This window comes from Bos indicus, chromosome 10, assembly GCF_029378745.1.
Source record: "Bos indicus isolate NIAB-ARS_2022 breed Sahiwal x Tharparkar chromosome 10, NIAB-ARS_B.indTharparkar_mat_pri_1.0, whole genome shotgun sequence".
Taxonomy (NCBI): Eukaryota; Metazoa; Chordata; class Mammalia; order Artiodactyla; family Bovidae; genus Bos; species Bos indicus.
The window spans coordinates 82,449,210-82,467,442 of NC_091769.1; the positions used below are offsets into that span (position 1 = coordinate 82,449,210).

The 18,233-nt window shown below is 37.8% G+C and overlaps 1 protein-coding gene across 5 annotated transcripts in view; it reads left to right on the forward strand.

Moving 5' to 3' along the window:
- Positions 1-18,233, forward strand: part of PCNX1 (pecanex 1) — a 184,648-nt gene that overhangs the window by 108,883 nt on the left and 57,532 nt on the right. For all 5 annotated transcript variants that reach the window (XM_070797789.1, XM_070797791.1, XM_070797790.1 and 2 more), the window contains 5 exons: positions 38-148; positions 2,933-3,024; positions 12,797-12,906; positions 13,524-13,629; positions 16,119-16,211. In XM_070797789.1, coding sequence (XP_070653890.1) covers positions 38-148; positions 2,933-3,024; positions 12,797-12,906; positions 13,524-13,629; positions 16,119-16,211 — 512 coding nt within the window. The remainder of the gene's footprint in view (positions 1-37; positions 149-2,932; positions 3,025-12,796; positions 12,907-13,523; positions 13,630-16,118; positions 16,212-18,233) is intronic.

Below are 18,233 nucleotides of genomic sequence, written 5' to 3' on the forward strand. Positions count from 1 at the left end.
CATGCTATTTTTAACTTGCTTTTCTTTCCTTCTATAGTGTTTACACTCTGTTTCCCAATAGTATTTTTCATTGGTCTCCTGCCTCAGGTGAATACATTTGTAATGTACCTTTGTGAACAATTGGATATTCATATCTTTGGTGGTAATGGTGAGTACTTCCTTATAAAAATTAAGTTTAAAGTATTACTTTTACAGATCATTAAACAATAAACTGACCATTAAGTTGCTTTTTCAGTTTTTATTTTAGAAGTGAAATTAGAAAATGCACTATTTAGTAATTAAAGATTGAACAGGGATTAGTTTGTAGATAGGAAAAAAATAGTCAAGTCTGCTACTTTAGTGAAAGATCTGGGAATAATGGAGTTGATTTGTAACAAGTGTTAAAATACTGTTACCTTAAAGTTACAGTGAGTTACATGGAACTTATATAGACTCATGAAATATTTATAAAAGATCAAGTAGTTTGAGCTCTGATATGTGGCATTATGTTTACATTTTGAATTAGTGTATACATTTGATATTCTATATATTTAGTTTCAGAGCTTTGTTTCATTGTTAGAATCAGTTCAGTTCAGTTGGTCAGTCATGTTCGACTCTTTGTGACCCCATGGACTGCAGCATGCCAGGTCTCCCTATCCATCACCAATTCCCAGAATTTACTCAAACTCATGTCCATTGAGTCGGTAATGCCATCCAACCTTCTCATCCTCTGTTGTCCTCTTCTCCTCCTGCCTTCAATCTTTCCCAGCATCTGGGTCTTTTCCAACAAGTCATTTTGTATCAGGTGGCCAAAGTATTGCGAGTTTCAGCTTCAGCATCAGTCCTTCCAATGAATATTCAGGACTGATCTCCTTTAGGATGGACTGGTTGGATCTCCTTGCAGTCCAAGGGACTCTCAAGAGTCTTCTCCAACACCACAGTTCAGAAGCATCAATTCTTCAGTGCTCAGCTTTCTTTATAGTCCAACTCTTACATCCGTTCATGACTACTGGAAAAACCATAGCTTTGATTAGGCTGACCTTTGTTGGCAAAGTAATATCTCTGGTTTTTAGTATGCATTCTAGGTTGGTCATAACTTTTGTTCCAAGGAGCAAGCATCTTTTAATTTCATGGCGGCAGTCACCATCTGAAGTGATTTGGGATCCCCCAAAAATAAAGTCTGCCACTATTTCACTGTTTCCCCATCTATTTGCCATGAATTGATGATACCAGATGCCATGATCTTAGTTTTCTGAACATTGAGTTTTAAGCCAACTTTTTCACTCTCCTCTTTCACTTTCATCAAGAGGCTCTTTAGTTCTTCACTTTCTGCCATAAGGGTGGTGTCATCTGCATATCTGAGGTTATTGATACTTTTCCCAGCAATCTTGATTCCAGCTTGTGCTTCATCCAGTCCAGCATTTCTCATGATATACTCTGCATATAAGTTAAATAAGCAGGGTAACAATACTTCTTTCCTGATTTGAAACCAGTCTGTTGTTCCATGTCCAGCTCTAACTGTTGCTTCCTGACCTGCATACAGGTTTCTCAAGAGGCAGGTCAGGTGTTCTGGTATTCCCATCTCTTTCAGAATTTTCCACAGTTTGTTGTGATCCACACAGTCAAAGGCTTTGGCATAGTCAATAAAGCAAAAGTGGGACACCTAAACCAGAATGCTTTTACATTTTACTAAATAAGATTTTTAGAAATATCTCTGCTTTTAGAGTAGAATATGTGAATATGAATTGATACCGTTAGAAATGTATTCCCCTGTTGTATGTACATTTTATTTTCAAAATAAGACGAAAATAAAATTATTCTGGAATAATGTTCTGCAGAACTTGAAAATAACACTTTGGTCTGTGGTTAACTGAGGTTAAAATATGCCTTTATTTAGTTTAACCATCCAACATTTTACTGAGAGATGAGTTCACAGTTAGGAAAAAAAATATGAAAGGGAAAGAAATTACTGACCCTTATTCATCACATTTTGCTGTCTGTATCTTCCAAGTACAGCATTGAAATTACCTCTACTGATAAAGTGTTGATATTATGGTTTAAATTTTAAATAGAAACTAAGCTTTTTCTATGTTGCTGTGTATCTAGAGCATTTTTAATGGTTTGAAGTTTTGAAGGTGCATGAATTAAGAACAGTTGGTGTTCAGCACAACTTAATGGGTAGAAAGCAATTTGAGTATTTGGGGGGCTATTATAGGTGCTATATTAATCTATGGAGAAGGTTTAGTGTAGATAATTTATAATAGTGGGCTTCATCATAATTTATAAACTTGTAAGGTATAAGCTTTTTAATATCTCCTAAAGAAAAATTTTTCTTGTAGTTTTTTTTAAGGTCACCATATAAAATTACTGTTGAAGTCTGTTATCTTAGCCATCCTTTCTTCCTTATTATTAGTAATCCCATTGGATCTGTTTTTTTGTTGTTAGTAATTAGTCAGATCTATACTTTTTGTGAAAATTAATTAATTATAGGAATATAAATTTACTTCTGTGGGTAGCACAAGTTCTGTTTAAATAGACAGACTAACATCTTTTAGTGAAAATACATTTCTAGTTTCTTTTGAGGCTCTTTGAACTTTATTTTCCCAAACTTTTATAAATAATAAGGTACATTCTTAAAGCACAATATAGGTATAATTTTTTCTACTGTAGATATAGTAGTAAAATAAAAAAAGATTTTTATTACTTTATTCCTTCCAAGGTGAATATATTTTACCTTGTATCAGAAATTGTCTGTAATAAACCTTTATCATTTCAAAATTTTTTGAAAGGACAGGATAAAGAGAAACTCAATTTTCATAAATTGAGCAAGTAGATATTTAATTATACTCAGTATCATATCATTTTAAGTGCTTTTCAGTGACTTGTTTATACAAGTTTTCTCCACCCATGTATACATTTATGGATGTTGATTTCTGCTCCCTCTCCTGTCTAGCCACCACAAGCCTGCTTGCAGCGCTTTACAGTTTCGCCTGTAGCGTCGTGGCAGTAGCCTTACTGTATGGATTATGTTATGGGGCCTTAAAGGTGAGCATTACGTGTAGTATGTTTTGTCATTAGGGCTACTTTTCTATTAATATATGAAGATTGTTTTAAATTGACTAATTACTTTTTTTCCTGGTATGTCTTCAGTATTAATTTCCATGGTCTTCATATGTTGTGCATTATTCTCTTTCTAATTTAGTTTGAATTTGAAAGCAATTTTATAGTTAATTATTACTAAAAGAAAATTCTTTTCTGTGCAGTAATAATAGGTTAATATTAGAAGCAGATTATTAAAAACTAAGCTGGTCTAGGATAGAGGTGGGGCATGGTGATAACAATATGAAATTGATTTCAGATTTTTACTTAAGAATATGTGTAATTACTCTTCATATCAAGATTTTTTTCAAACTTAGAGAACAAGTTCAAGTACTGCAATTTAAGATTTAGTCTAGTAAAAATTAATGCACTGAAATTTAATGTCATTATTGGTTTAGAAGAATCTGATGAGCCCTATTAGCTCCATTTTTAAGTAATTGTCACCAAATTATAAGTAAAAATTTTAGGTTTCTCATAAACAATTCTTGGTATTCTTTTTAATGATCAATACAAGATAAACAGAGAATAATAGGGTTGAAAGGGTTATGAGAAGGGCTCATAGCATCATTCCTTGACTCATGGACTCAGTAGCATTTACTGTGCTTACTATGTGCCTAGTTCTGTGCTAAGTACCATTTTCTGCCTTTAAGTTACCGGTATGTTAACTGTGGTTAACAAGTTAATTGAGCTCTTAACTGAGGGTGAATAGAGGGGATGAAGGCTGTGAAAACAGAGTATTACAGGTATATGAACTAAGACATTATCCTCTTCAGCCTAAAGGGATTAGAGATGATTTTCCAAGGGGGTGGTTTTTTACCAAAATTTGAAGGACAGTAGAAATTAGCTAGTTGAAACAAGGGATGAAGAACCATCGAGTTGTAAAGAAAGTGTGTTGTGTACAGGAAACAGCAAATAATTTGGAATTGCTGGAAATTTGGGTACATGAGGAAAGATGGCCTACAGTAAGGCTGGAAAGGTAAGCAACGACTGGATTTTGAAATATCTTTTGTCCTGAACGTATTGGGTGGACATGGAAGACCATCAGAATAATTTGAGGTAAGGCAAGGAAATGATCAGTGTTGCATTTTAGAAAGATTACTTGGTCCCCAGTGTGAAATACAAGCAGGTAGGATCAGAAGTAGGGAGTCACTTGTGCTGCCATCTTAAAATGATAAGAGACTTCATGACAACTGGACTCAGTGAATATATTTGGGAACTCAGTGATTAAAAAGAAAAAAGCCCAAGTAGGATCTGGGATGACTTCTGGGTGGGTGCTGGTTTGAACAGCCTATTACATAGTGATACTAATGCACATGATTCGAAGTCTTTGAGTTTACTGGGCAAGGGGATTGTTTACATTTAGACACTTTTATTTGTTGGCATTAATGGGGTATCCAGGGGTACATAGTAGGTAGTTATTTGTGGTAATGATGGAAAGATTTAGAATTCGTCAGCAAATTCAAGTATAAGAAAAAGATTGCTACCCTGGGTTGGCAGGAGAAAATGGACACAGATAGAACCCTGGGAAATGCCAATATTTAAGCAGTGAATATTAAGCAGTGAATGAAACAAAATCCAACAAAGGAAACTTCAGAGGTGGTACAACGTGAAAACATTTTTATTTAATTTGGCATTTAATAGAGGATATTGGTGACTTGAGCAAAATAGCTTTTTTTGGTATTTTGGCTGAGGAAACTAATAGAAATTTAGGTTTGAATTGATATTAAGGAAACATGTTCTACTCTCTGTAGAATATAGTTGAGAAGCCTGTGTGCATGAGACAATTGTTTCCTGGGTTTTGTTTTCTAAGAAAGATCTGAGGCTTGATTGCATTTAAAAGGGGAGGTAGGAAATTGAGCAGAGAGGGAGATGCTTGATTGGTGGCCCAGAGAAGAACTAGAGGTAATGAATGAGATCCAAATCCAAGCTCTCCCAGGTACACCATCTAAACCATCTGGTATAAAAGTTTTCAGATCTGTGTTTGGAGAGTATGTTTTGGAAAATGGGTCATTATTTGGAAATTGCAGCCATAGAAGTTAACAGTGCAGTAAGTTTTCTAATTTTCCAAAAGCCAGTTTAACTGTAATTATGTAGAAAAGAACAGCAGTTGTAAAGCTGCCAACTAGTACCTTGTGTCCTAAGACAGGCAGGGAGATACATTTTTTTCCTTCTTTCTTGGCCATGGCATTTTATACCAGACTATTTTAGTTTTAGATGTCCCCCATTGTAATAGAATCAATGTGCAGATTTGGTTATGTAAATGAGTAAAGACTATATACAAAGATTTTATCATAGCAGTGTTTATAACAGCAAAAGCTGTAAATGACCCAATATTTGTCATTTGTGACTAGTTAAATTAATTATGGTATAGCCCCACAATAGAATACCATACGATCATGAAAATGAATAAAAATAGATTTTTATGTGCAAATGTGGATTTCTAAGATGTATTATTTTTCTTTTTTCCAAGCTGTATTGACATGTAGTTGACAAATAAAAATTAAGATATTTAAAGTGTACATGATGATGATTTGATATACATATAAATTGTGAAAGAACTCCCCCATTAAGTTAACACATTTATCACCTCACATATTTACTTTTTTAATTTTTTTTGGTAAGAATGTTTAAGTTTACTCTCTTAGCAAATTTCAGTTCTACAATACAGTGTTATCAGCTATAGTCACTGTGTTACTTACTAGCTTCTCAGACCTTATTCATCTTTTAAAAAATTTTTAAAGCTTATTATTTTAATTTTTTATTAAGGTATAATTGACAAATAACATTATATTAGTTTCAATATTTATGTATATTGCAAAATGAGCACCACTATAAATCTTAATTAATATGTATCTCCGTGTGTTAGTTGCTCAGTCATGTCCAACTCTTTGCAATTGCATGGACTGTAGCCCATCAGGCTCCTCTGTCCATGGAATTCTCCAGGCAAGAATACTAGAGTGGGTTGCCATTTCCTTCTACAGGGGATCTTCCCAACCCAGGGATTGAACCTGGGTCTCCTGCGTTGCAGGCAGATTCTTTACTTTCTGAGCCACCAGGGAAGGGCACTATAGATAATCACAAATATTTTTTCTTACGGTGAGAACCTTTAAGATCCTGTCCTCTTAGTAACTTTCACATGTGCAGTGCAGTACCATTAACTCTATCACTGCGCTGCATTACCCTTTCAGTACTTAATCATCTTAAAACGGGAAGTCTGTGCCTTTTGACCCGGTTTATCCACTTTGCCCACAGCTCACCTAAATTCTGTCTTACAGCTGTTTGTGCTCTTTTACCAACCTTTCCCTGTTTCCCCTACCTCCCAGTCCCTGACAAGCACCTTTCTATTCTCTGCTTCTATGAGTTTAATTTTTTTTCCCCTTTTTAAGATTCCACATATAAATGTTAAGATGCAGTATTTGTGAATCTCTTTGTGGCTTATTTCACCTAGTACATTGCCCTCCAGTTTCATTCATGTTGTTGCAGTTGACAAGATTTCCTTTTTTTTAGGTTGAGTAATATTCCTCTGTGTGTATGTGTGTGTGTGTGAATACAAAGGAAAGCAATATGCCAAAAAATAAATGTTCCCTTTGTGCCTTTATTTAAAAACACACCCAATAACTTATATATACATAGAGCATTTATGGAAGAATACACAAGAAATTGATCATAGAAGTTACTTTTGGACAGTTAGATTCATTGAGGAACATTATTGCATATCTTTCAGTTCAGTTCAGTCGCTTAGTCGTGTCCGACTCTTTGCGACCCCGTGAATCACAGCACACCAGGCCTCCCTGTCCATCACCAACTCCCGGAGTTCACTCAGACTCACGTCCATCGAGTCGGTGATGCCATCCAGCCATCTCATGCTCTGTCATCCCCTTCTCCTCCTGCCCCCAATCCCTCCCAGCATCAGAGTCTTTTCCAATGAGTCAACTCTTCTCATGAGGTGGCCCAAGTACTGGAGTTTCAGCTTTAGCATCATTCCTTCCAAAGAAATCCCAGGGCTGATCTCCTTCAGAATGGACTGGTTGGATCTCCTTGCAGTCCAAGGGACTCTCAAGAGTCTTCTCCAACACCACAGTTCAAAAGCATCAATTCTTCAGCGCTCAGCCTTCTTCACAGTCCAACTCTCACATCCATACATGACCACTGGAAACACCATACCCTTGACTAGACGGACCTTTGTTGGCAAAGTAATGTTTCTGCTTTTGAATATGCTATCTAGGTTGGTCATAACTTTCCTTCCAAGGAGTAAGGGTCTTTTAATTTCATGGCTGCAGTCACCATCTGTAGTAATTTTGGAGCCCAGAAAAATAAAGTCTGACACTGTTTCCCCATCTATTTGCCATGAAGTGATGGGACCAGATGCCATGATCTTCGTTTTCTGAATGTTGAACTTTAAGCCAACTTTTTCACTCTCCTCTTTGACTTTCATCAAAAGGCTTTTTAGTTCCTCTTCACTTTCTGCCATAAGGGTGGTGTCATCTGCATATCTGAGGTTATTGATATTTCTCCCGGCCATCTTGATTCCAGCTGTGCTTCTTCAAGCCCAGCATTTCTCATGATGTACTCTGCATATAAGTTAAATAAGCAGGGTGACAATATACAGCCTTGACGTATTCCTTTTCCTATTTGGAACCAGTCTGTTGTTCCATGTCCAGTTCTAACTGTTGCTTCCTGACCTGCATACAAATTCCTCAAGAGGCAGGTCAGGTGGTCTGGTATTCCCATCTCTTTCAGAATTTTCCACAGTTTGTGGTGATCCACACAGTCAAGGCTTTGGCATAGTCAAGAAAGCAGAAATAGATGTTTTTCTGGAACTCTCTTACTTTTTCGATGATCCAGCAGATGTTGGCAGTTTGATCTCTGGTTCCTCTGCGTTTTCTAAAACCAGCTTGAACATCTGGAAGTTCACGGTTCACGTATTGCTGAAGCCTGGCTTGGAGAATTCTGAGCATTACTTTACTAGCGTGTGAGATGAGTGCAATTGTGCGGTAGTTTGAGCATTCTTCGGCATTGCCTTTCTTGGGAATTGGAATGAAAACTTACCTTTTCCAGTCCTGTGGCCACTGCTGAGTTTTCCAAATTTGCTGGCATATTGAGTGCAACACTTTCACAGCATCATCTTTCAGGATTTGAAATAGCTCAACTGGAATCTATCACCTCCACTAGCTTTGTTCATAGTGATGCTTTCTAAGGCCCACTTGACCTCACATTCCAGGATATCTGGCTCTAGGTGAGTGATCACACCATCGTGATTATCTGGGAATATAATCATATCTTTAGGAATGGTTTAATTTTTTTTTTAATTTTTTTAATCTATTCACTAATATAGACATTTATTAGATTGATACAAAAGTAATTGTGGTTTTGGACCATGGATTTTAAATCATTATAAATAGACTTGACCACATCTTTATTAATCAGAATAGGAACCACTACAATCTACACATTTTTGCCAATGAGAAATAAGTTTGTTTATTCCTGTAGTGTAAAAACCCATGCTTCAGGATTTGATGAACTCGTGGAAAGCATTTTCTGCCTCCTGCTGTTTGTGGAAGTGATTTCTTGCAAAAAGTTGTGGAGATGCTTGAAGAAGTGGTAGTAGGTGAGAGGTCAGTTGAATATGGAGGATGAGGCAAAACTTTGTAGCCCATTTCATTCAACTTTTGAAGTTTGTTAGTGCAACGTGCAGTCAGGCATTGTCATGGAGAAGAATTGGGCCTCTTCTGTTGACCAGTGTGGGCTGCTGGCATTGCTGTTTTCAGTGCATCTTACCAATTTGCTGAGCATACTTCTCAGATATAATGGTTTCACCAGAATTCAGAAAGCTCTAGTGGATCAGATGGGCAGCAGACCACCAAACAGTAACACAGTGACCATGACCTTTTTTGGTCCAGGTTTGGCTTTGGAAAGTGCTTTGGAGCTTCTTCTCGGTCTAGCCACTGAACTAGTCATCACTGGTTGTTGTATAAAATCTACTTTTTGTCACACATACTAATCCAATCAAGAAATGTTTTGTTGTTATTGCATAGAATAAGAAAATATGACACTTCAAAACAGTAACTTTCAGTCAGCTCATGCGGCACCCACTTATCCAGCTTTTTCATCTTTCCAGTTTGCTTCAAATGCCAAACAACCATAGAATGCTTGACGTTGAGTTCTTCAGTAACTTTTCGTGTAGTTTTAAGAGGATCAGCTTCAGTGATCCTCTCAATTGGTTGTTGTCAAATTCCGATGGCCGACCATTACGCGTCTCATCTTCAAGGCTCTCATCTCCTTTGCAAAACTTCTTGAACCACCTCTGCACCCTGTACATCGGTTAGCAGTTTTTGGGCCAAATGCATTGATTGTTGTTGCAAATTGTCTCTGCTGCTTTACAACCCATTTAGAACTCAAATTAAAGAATTGCTCAAATTTACCTTTTATCTAGCAGCATTTCTAAAGTAAATATAAACAGCAGGTAATAAGTCATTAGCAAAAAACATAAGCAAGAAATGCACATTAAAATAATGTATAACATAATTTAAGAATGTGTTTAAGAACATATCCCAGTATCAATCAGCAAAGTTCAACAACGCAAACCATAATTACTTCTGCCCCAACCTAATGAACCATGAACTTCCAGATGTTCAGGCTGGTTTTAGAAAAGGCAGAGGAACCAGAGACCAAATTACCAACATCCGATGGATCATGGAAAAAGGAAGGGAGTTCCAGAAAAACATCTGTTTCTGCTTTATTGACTATGCCAAAGCCTTTGACTGTGTGGATCACAATAAACTGTGGGAAATTCTGAAAGAGATGGGAATACCAGACCACCTGACCTGCCTCTTGAGAAACCTGTATGCAGGTCAGGAAGAAACAGCTAGAACTGGACATGGACAAACAGACTGGTTCCAAATAGGAAAAGGAGTACATCAAGGCTGTATATTGTCTCCCTGCTTATTTAACTTCTATGCAGAGTACATCATGAGAAACGCTGAGCTGGAAGAAGCACAAGCTGGAATCAAGATTGCCGGGAGAAATACCAGAAACCTCAGATATGCAGATGATACCACCCTTACAGCAGAAAGTGAAGAAGAACTAAAGAGCCTCTTGATGAAAGTGAAAGAGGACAGTGAAAAAGTTGGCTTGAAACTCAACATTCAGAAAACTAAGATCATGACATCTGGTCCCATCCCTTCATGGCAAATAGGCAAACAGTGGAAACGGTAGCTGACTTTATTTTTTGGGGCTCCAAAATCACTGCAGATGGTGACTGCAGCCATGAAATTAAAAAACGCTTACTCCTTGGAAGGAAAGTTATGACCAACCTAGACAGCATATTAAAAAGCAGAGACATTACTTTGCCAACAGAGGTCCGTCTAGTCAAGGGTATGGTGTTTCCAATGGTCATGTATGGATATGAGAGTTGGACTGTAAAGAAAGCTGAGTGCTGAAGAATTGATGCTTCTTCGGAGAGATCACTCCTGGCTGTTCATTGGAAAGACTGATGTTGAAGCTGAAACTCCAGTACTTTGGTCACCTGATGCAAAGAGCTGACTCATTTGAAAAGACCCTGACACTGGGAAAGATTGAGGGCAGGAGGAGAAGGGGACGACAGAGGATGAGATGATTGGATGGCATCACCGACTCAATGGACATGGGTTTGGGTAAACTCCAGGAGTTGGTGATGGACAGGGAGGCCTGGTGTGCTGTGGTTCATGGGGTCTCAAAGAGTCGGACATGACTGAGCGACTGAACTGAACACATCTATTAGAAATTCTGACTTCTGATTTTTTTGTTTACATTTTTTCCCTTGAATTTCAAAGCTCATTAAAAGTTAACAGTTTTCCTCTAAGACAACTTTATTACTTACTGTTACATACATACTTCTTACATCTTTACGTATTTTTAAAGAGATTGCTAGAATGTGGGCCATTGTTTACTGAAGTAACAGCATTTAGACCCAGTACAGCCTGTAGAACAAATTCAGCTTTTAATCTTTTAATCATCATATTTCATGATTCAAAATTATTAATCTAAATAACGTAAGTCATTTTGAGACCAATTTAAGGTTGCTTTTCTTTTGTCTGAGAGAAATAAATAGTGTCAAACGTTTGTTGAATAATACTTGTTTTGAAGCAGAATTTATACACAGTGAATCTTAAGTACATAGTTTGACAGGCTTTGACAAATCATGTACCTGTGTAATATACACCCCTAGTGAGATATAAAATAGTTTCTCACCATCAGAAGGTTCCCTCATGTTTGTTCCCAGTCACTTTTATTGTAGGTTTTGTACCCCTTTTTCCCTTCCTCAGAGTTATCACTTTCAGTTCTTTGAGCTGATTCTCATGGTGTTTGCCTCCGTATCTCTAAGTAACTAACTTATACTTCTTAAAATTTGTCAAGTTTTAGGCATTAGCCATGGACTGCACATTATGGAAGCTGTAGACTTACCTTTGTTTTGCCTCTCTCCCCACATTCCTATGAGACAGTCTTCCTTGTCTCCCTCATACACCTGATGTGTTTACGTTATCATCACTATGCTAATGCTGTTCTTACATACATTTCATTTTCTCCTCTATTTTGTTGCCTTATGTATTTATCTCTCTTTCATTCTGAAACTCTTCACATACTGTTTAATTTTATGCTCAGTAAATTCAAACATAAAAGGAAGTTCAGTTTTTGGTTCCACCAGTTAACTGGACATACTTAAACCATCTCTGCCTTAGTTTCTTCATGTATAAATTAGAGAGTAACAGTACATATCTCTGAGGATGATTGTAAGAATTTATAAATACTTACAGAGATCTGAGAAAGGAGCTTGATACAGAGTATGATATACATAATATGATGATGATGATTAGATTTTTATGTAGCCATTAAAGAAAAGGTCTCTGTTGTGGTGTGGAACAATTTCCAAGACTTTATTATTAAATGGGGGGGGAGCATGTTGCATAATAAACTACCATTTGATTGTGTAGTCCACCATTCTCCCCTCTTGAATCCCTAAAGACAAAGGTGCTTACCTCACAGGCCATACTTAAGAACTGTTAACTATTCCTTTCACCAGTGTTGTCTACTCTGTACCAGGTACCATGCTAGCAGACTCCAGAGATACTACAGTGAGCAAAGCAGACATGGCATATCCACATGTCTGCTTGACCTCAGAAGCTAGCTTTGTATTATTTATTTCTGGGAATATACAGCTATTCACTCAAGAAGCACTGAATGCCTAGTGCTCTAGGGAATATAATGGCATGTGAACAAAGGCATCCAGAAAGCAGCGTACCAAATGTCAGCAGTTTGTTTTGCCTTGAGTATTACATCATGTGTTGCCTCTTCCTGCTCCATTATTATGTATAATCAAAAGTTTGCGACAACAGGTTATTTTGTTTTTAAAAAAATAGGACATGGTTTACTATAAACTTAATATGACTTAAAATTTGACAGAAATTGATAGCAGCATGTATCAGAAACAAATGTGTCATTCCTAGCATATAGTAGAGCTTTAGTACCAAAAGCAACCTGATGATCATTTAGCAATTAGATTCTAGTTCATCAGAAAGTAATAATAAGTCTTATGGAATAAAATGCAATTGATAACATTACTGAAAAGGTTTTGTTTAATTCAGTTATCTTTCTCTCTTTGTCAAAATACTGACATAAAAGGATTATATGGTACATTGTGAATTAGAAACATATTGTTCTGTCAAACTTTTTTTTCCAACAGGATTCTTGGGATGGCCAGCATATTCCAGTGCTTTTCTCCATTTTTTGTGGCTTATTAGTGGCAGTATCCTATCATCTCAGCCGACAAAGCAGTGATCCATCTGTGCTTTTGTAAGTGATCACTTGTTATTGAATTAGAGAAATTTAAGTAAATTGGCATTTCTTTCTAATTTAACTCCCAAGATCTGTTTTTCCACTGCATTGTCAAAACACTGTTGACTTATCTATATTTGGTTTCAAAATATATTAACTTTGGGTCATTGTAATCACCAAGGCCTAGAGTATTTGTTAGTTTTTTGTCCTCCAAGATGTAACACTGTATTTTCATTAAAATATTCTTATTGTATGCTTATTTATGGCATCTTAAACTTTGTCATTTGTTAATTAGTAAATATGGGCTTTCCTGGTGGCTCAGACAGTAAAGAATCCACCTGCAATGCGGGAGACATGGGTTCAGTCCCTGGGTTGGGAAGATCCCCTGGAGAAGGGCATGGCAACCCACTTCAGTATTCTTGCCTGGAGAATCCCCGTCGACAGAGGAGTCTGGCGGGGGTAGTCCCTGGGGTCTCAGAGTCAGACATGATGACTGAGTGACTAAGCATGCATACACACGATGAGTAGATACAGTTGGATCACTTCGTTTTCTATTATATCATAAAGTTTATTTGTCGTTTGAAGTACTAGTTTATAGATTATGATTTTCTCTCTCTCTCTCTCTTAACATAAAGCTCTTTGGTGCAATCCAAGATTTTTCCAAAAACAGAAGAGAAAAATCCAGAAGACCCTTTGTCTGAAGTAAAAGATCCACTGCCTGAAAAACTTAGAAATTCTGTTGTAAGTTTTAACTTTTTAAGATCACCCCAAATAAATAAATTTTATACAGTTCATCATGTTGTATAATGAACATTTTAGGGGGCAACACAATTTTAGTAACTGGGAAAAATACATGTATATTGTTATTGTACATGGGTGGTTTTTATTTCAGATTTTCACATGTAAGAAAGGCGCATTCCTCAAAGTTTGTTTTGATGTAGAACAGTATGCTAAATATTCATTTTACTTAAGGTGAAGGAATACAGAGAAGAACTATACAAAAAAGATCTTCACGACCCAGATAATCACGATGGTGTGATCACTCACCTAGAGCCAGACATCCTGGAATATGAAGTCAAGTGGACCTTAGGAAGCATCACTACAAACAAAGCTAGTGGAGGTGATAGATTCCAGTTGAGCTATTTCAAATCCTGAAAGATGATGCTGTGAAAGTGTTGCACTCAATATGCCAGCAAATTTGGAAAACTTGGCAGTGGCCACAGAACTGAAAAAGGTCAATTTTCATTCGAATCCCAAAGAAAGGCAATGCCAAAGAACACTCAAACTACTGCACAGTTGTACTCATCTCACACTCTAGTAAAGTAATGCTCAAAATTCTCCAAGCCAGGCTTCAGCAATACCTGAACCGTGAACTTCCAGATGTTCAAGCTCGTTTTAGAAAAGGCAGAGGAACCGGAGATCAAATTGCCAACATCCACTGGATCATCAAAAAAACAAGAGAGTTCCAGAAAAACATCTATTTCTGCTTTATTGACTATGCCAAAGCCTTTGACTGTGTGGATCACAATAAACTGTGGAAAATTCTGAAAGAGATGGGAATACCAGACCACCTGACCTCCCTCTTTGGAAATCTATATGCAGGTCAGGAAGCAACAGTTAGAACTGGACATGGAACAACAGACTGGTTCCAAATAGGAAAGGAATACGTCAAGGCTGTATATTGTCACCCTGCTTTTTTAACTTATATGCAGAGTACATCATGAGAAATGCTGGGCTGGAAGAAGCACAAGCTGGAATCAAGATTGCCGGGAGAAATATCAATAACCTCAGATATGCAGATGACACCACCCTTATGGCAGAAAGTGAAGAGGAACTAAAAAACCTCTTGATGAAAGTGAAAGAGGAGAGTGAAAAAGTTGGCTTAAAGCTCAACATTCAGAAAACAAAGATCATGGCATCTGGTCTCATCACTTCATGGGAAATAGATGGGGAAGCAGTGTCAGACTTTATTTTTTGGGCTCCAAAATCACTGCAGATGGTGACTGCAGCCATGAAATTAAAAGACGCTTACTTCTTGGGAGAAAAGTTATGATCAACCTAGACAGCATATTCAAAAGCAGAGACATTACTTTGCCAACAAAGGTCCGTCTAGTCAAGGCTATAGTTTTTCCAGTGGTCATGTATGGATGTGAGAGTTGGACTGTGAAGAAGGCTGAGGGCCGAAGAATTGATGCTTTTGAACTGTGGTGTTGGAGAAGACTCTTGAGAGTCCCTTGGACTGCAAGGAAATCCAACCAGTCCATCCTAAGGGAGATCACTCCTGGGTGTTCATTAGAAGGACTGATGCTGAAGCTGAAACTCCCAATAGTTTGGCCACCTGATGCAAAGAGTTGACTCATTGGAAAATACCCTAATGCTGGGAAGGATTGGGGGCAGGAGGAGAAGGGGACGACAGAGGATGAGATGGCTGGATGGCATTACCGACTTGATGGATATGGGTTTGGGTAGATTTTGGGAGTTGGTGATGGACAGGGAGGCCTGGTGTGCTGCAATTCGTGGGGTTGCAAAGAGTTGGGCACGACTGAGCTACTGAACTTAACTGACATTCACTGAACTTGAGCTGTTCACATAGTCTAAAAAATAGAAAACTTTAGAAAACTATAAAATTGCCTCAAGATATAATTTAAGCAATTTCTCCTAACTTTAGTTTTCATGTTAGCAAAGGACATTTCTTATTAACTATAGTAGGGTATTTCTGAATCTAGCTTAAAAGCATAAATCTGTGGTGATGATGACCATAGACATAAAGAAGTTTTTGGTTTTTACTGTAACTCCCAAAAGAATCAAAATTTATTAAGTAAAATAGGACATGTACATGCAATTTCAACATTTCAGAAAGCCAGTGAAAATATAACTTATCCAAAATGATATACCCTATAGAAAAACTTAAGGATCTCATTTCTTTTTCCCATGTAAAACTTACAGACGAATGAGGGAAAACCTTCATTCTAAAAGATTTTGTTATGATATATTTACTGTGTGTGGAAATAGTTAAGCTTGTTTAATTTCCTTAAACAATCCTTGGTACAGCATCGAACCAGGATAGGAGGTAAATAAAACTTATGGTAGTTAATTATTATGTGTAAGAAATACCTGGAAATGCTACAGAATAGGATCAGTGAAAATTTATTTCTTAAACTTGGCCACTTGGGAGGAAAGATGTTGTTTAAATTTTTGTGTGATGCTTGATAAATTATTTTGTTCCACAGAGTGAGCGTCTACAGTCTGACCTAGTAGTGTGCATTGTAATCGGTGTGCTGTATTTTGCTATTCATGTAAGCACAGTGTTCACAGTATTGCAGGTAAGGAATCATTTTGTTCTTTTCACTGGGGGAAGATAACTGTTTGGATTCACTTCTGACTTGATCATAATGCTAAAATATATGACTTTGTTTGGTTTTAACAACAAATAACTTATTTTTCTCATGGTTTCTCATGGGTCATGACTCTGAGAGTTGCTTAGATGATCCCAGCTCAGTGTGTTACCCTAGTCATATGCAACTGTAGTCATCTGAGGCTGTGAGTAGGCCTCACTTCCTTGCTGACTGTTGGCTAGATAGCTTAGTTCCTCTCCGTGTGGTCCTCACCATGGGCTGCCGAAGTGTCCTCACTAGCTTCTTTGCCCCAAGGCTGGTGATCCTAGAGAGAGAAGGCCCAAGACCGGTGTCCCGATCTTTTATAACTGTTGTGGATGTGGCGTACCACCACGTCTTCCTTATCCATAGCTCACCCTGGGCAACCTGCTATAGTGCGGGAGAGGAATACAGGCAGGCATAAACATCAGGAAGGGAGGATCATGGGAACTGTTCTGGACTGACTTCTACAGTCTGCCTGCTTTCCTCCGTGACTGACATCCTTGTAAACTCCCCAGAGTCTCGTTCTGTTACAGCTGGAAGTCCAGAACCTCGTCCTGTAAATCGGGCCCGGGTGTGGGTGGTGCTCCCCAGATGGTGGTCCTGCAGGCCTGTGGCTGCCCTCCTCGGTGCTCTTCATTCTCTCGTGCAGACCCGCGTTTCTACATGTCGGCAGTTTGCCTGTTGTGCCCCTGCGCATAGTTTTCTTCATGTTTTTGTGCTTAGGGTACGTTGCATCTGTGGTCTAGTTTTTACCAGCTTTAGACAATTTTGGTCATTATTACTTTAAATGTTTTTTCCCTTTTTCTTCTGCTGTCCCTCCACCCACTCCCACTCGTGGACTCCAGTTACATAATCTTTGGCCTCTTGAATTGGTCCTACAGTTCACTTTTTTTTTTAATTCTGTTTTTCCCTCTGCATGTTTAATTGTGAATAGTTTCTATTGCTTTGTTATTAAGTTCACTAATCTTTTCTTCTGTAATGTTTAATCTACAGTTAATGCCATCCAGTGTATTTTTTAATCTCAGAATTAACAAGTTTCATCTTTCAAAGTTGGTTTCAGGTCTTTTTTATATCTCTCATGCCTCTGTTTACTTTTTTGAACTTAATGTAATTCCCTTCTATCTCTCTTAATGTCCATGTCTCATAATCCTAACTTCTGTGTTACTTATGGGTTGGTTTTGATTAACTGATTTTTTTTCCCCCATGAATCATAGTTTCCTGATTCCTTGCGTGCATGGTTGTTTTTGATTGGATGTCAAGCATTATGTTTTGCCTTGTGGGTACTGGATATTTTTTTATTTCTAGAAATATTCTTGAACTTTGTTTTTGGCCCTAAGTTCCTTGTAAACAGTTTGATCCTCTCAAATCTAACTTTTAAGATTGCTGAATTGGGACAGGGCTAGTCAGTCTAGGGCTAATATTCTGCCTACCTTTGAAGGCAACACCCTTTGGAATACTCTGCCTAGTGCTCTGGGAGTGTTGCATTTTTCCAGTCTGGCTTGGGAGAACAGGCACAGTAGTGCCTGCTGTGTGAGTTTGGCATGGTTCTTTCTCTGGCCACACATGGTCTATTCCCACACATGTGTGGCTCATTCCCCTGAATACTCGAGCTAGACCCTTTGCAGATCTTCCTCCATGCATTTCTCCATCCATGCAGTTTTCTGTTTAGAAAACTGTTTACTCTGATGAGCTCTAGTTGCCTTGCTATGCCCAGTCTCTAAGTTCCATTTCCTCCACTCAGGAGGTTGCAGGCTTACATGGGTTCCCCTCCCTGCAGTACAGTCTGAAAATTCTCTAAGGGCAGTAAGCTGGAGCAGGCCTGACACTGACCTCATCTGCTCTCTTTCTCTCAGGGTTCACTGTTTATTTCCTTATGTCTAATACATTGCAAAACATTGGTTCATGCATTTTATTGTATTTCATGTGGAATAAAGTAAGTCTCTTTTATTCCATTTGCCTGTAAACAAA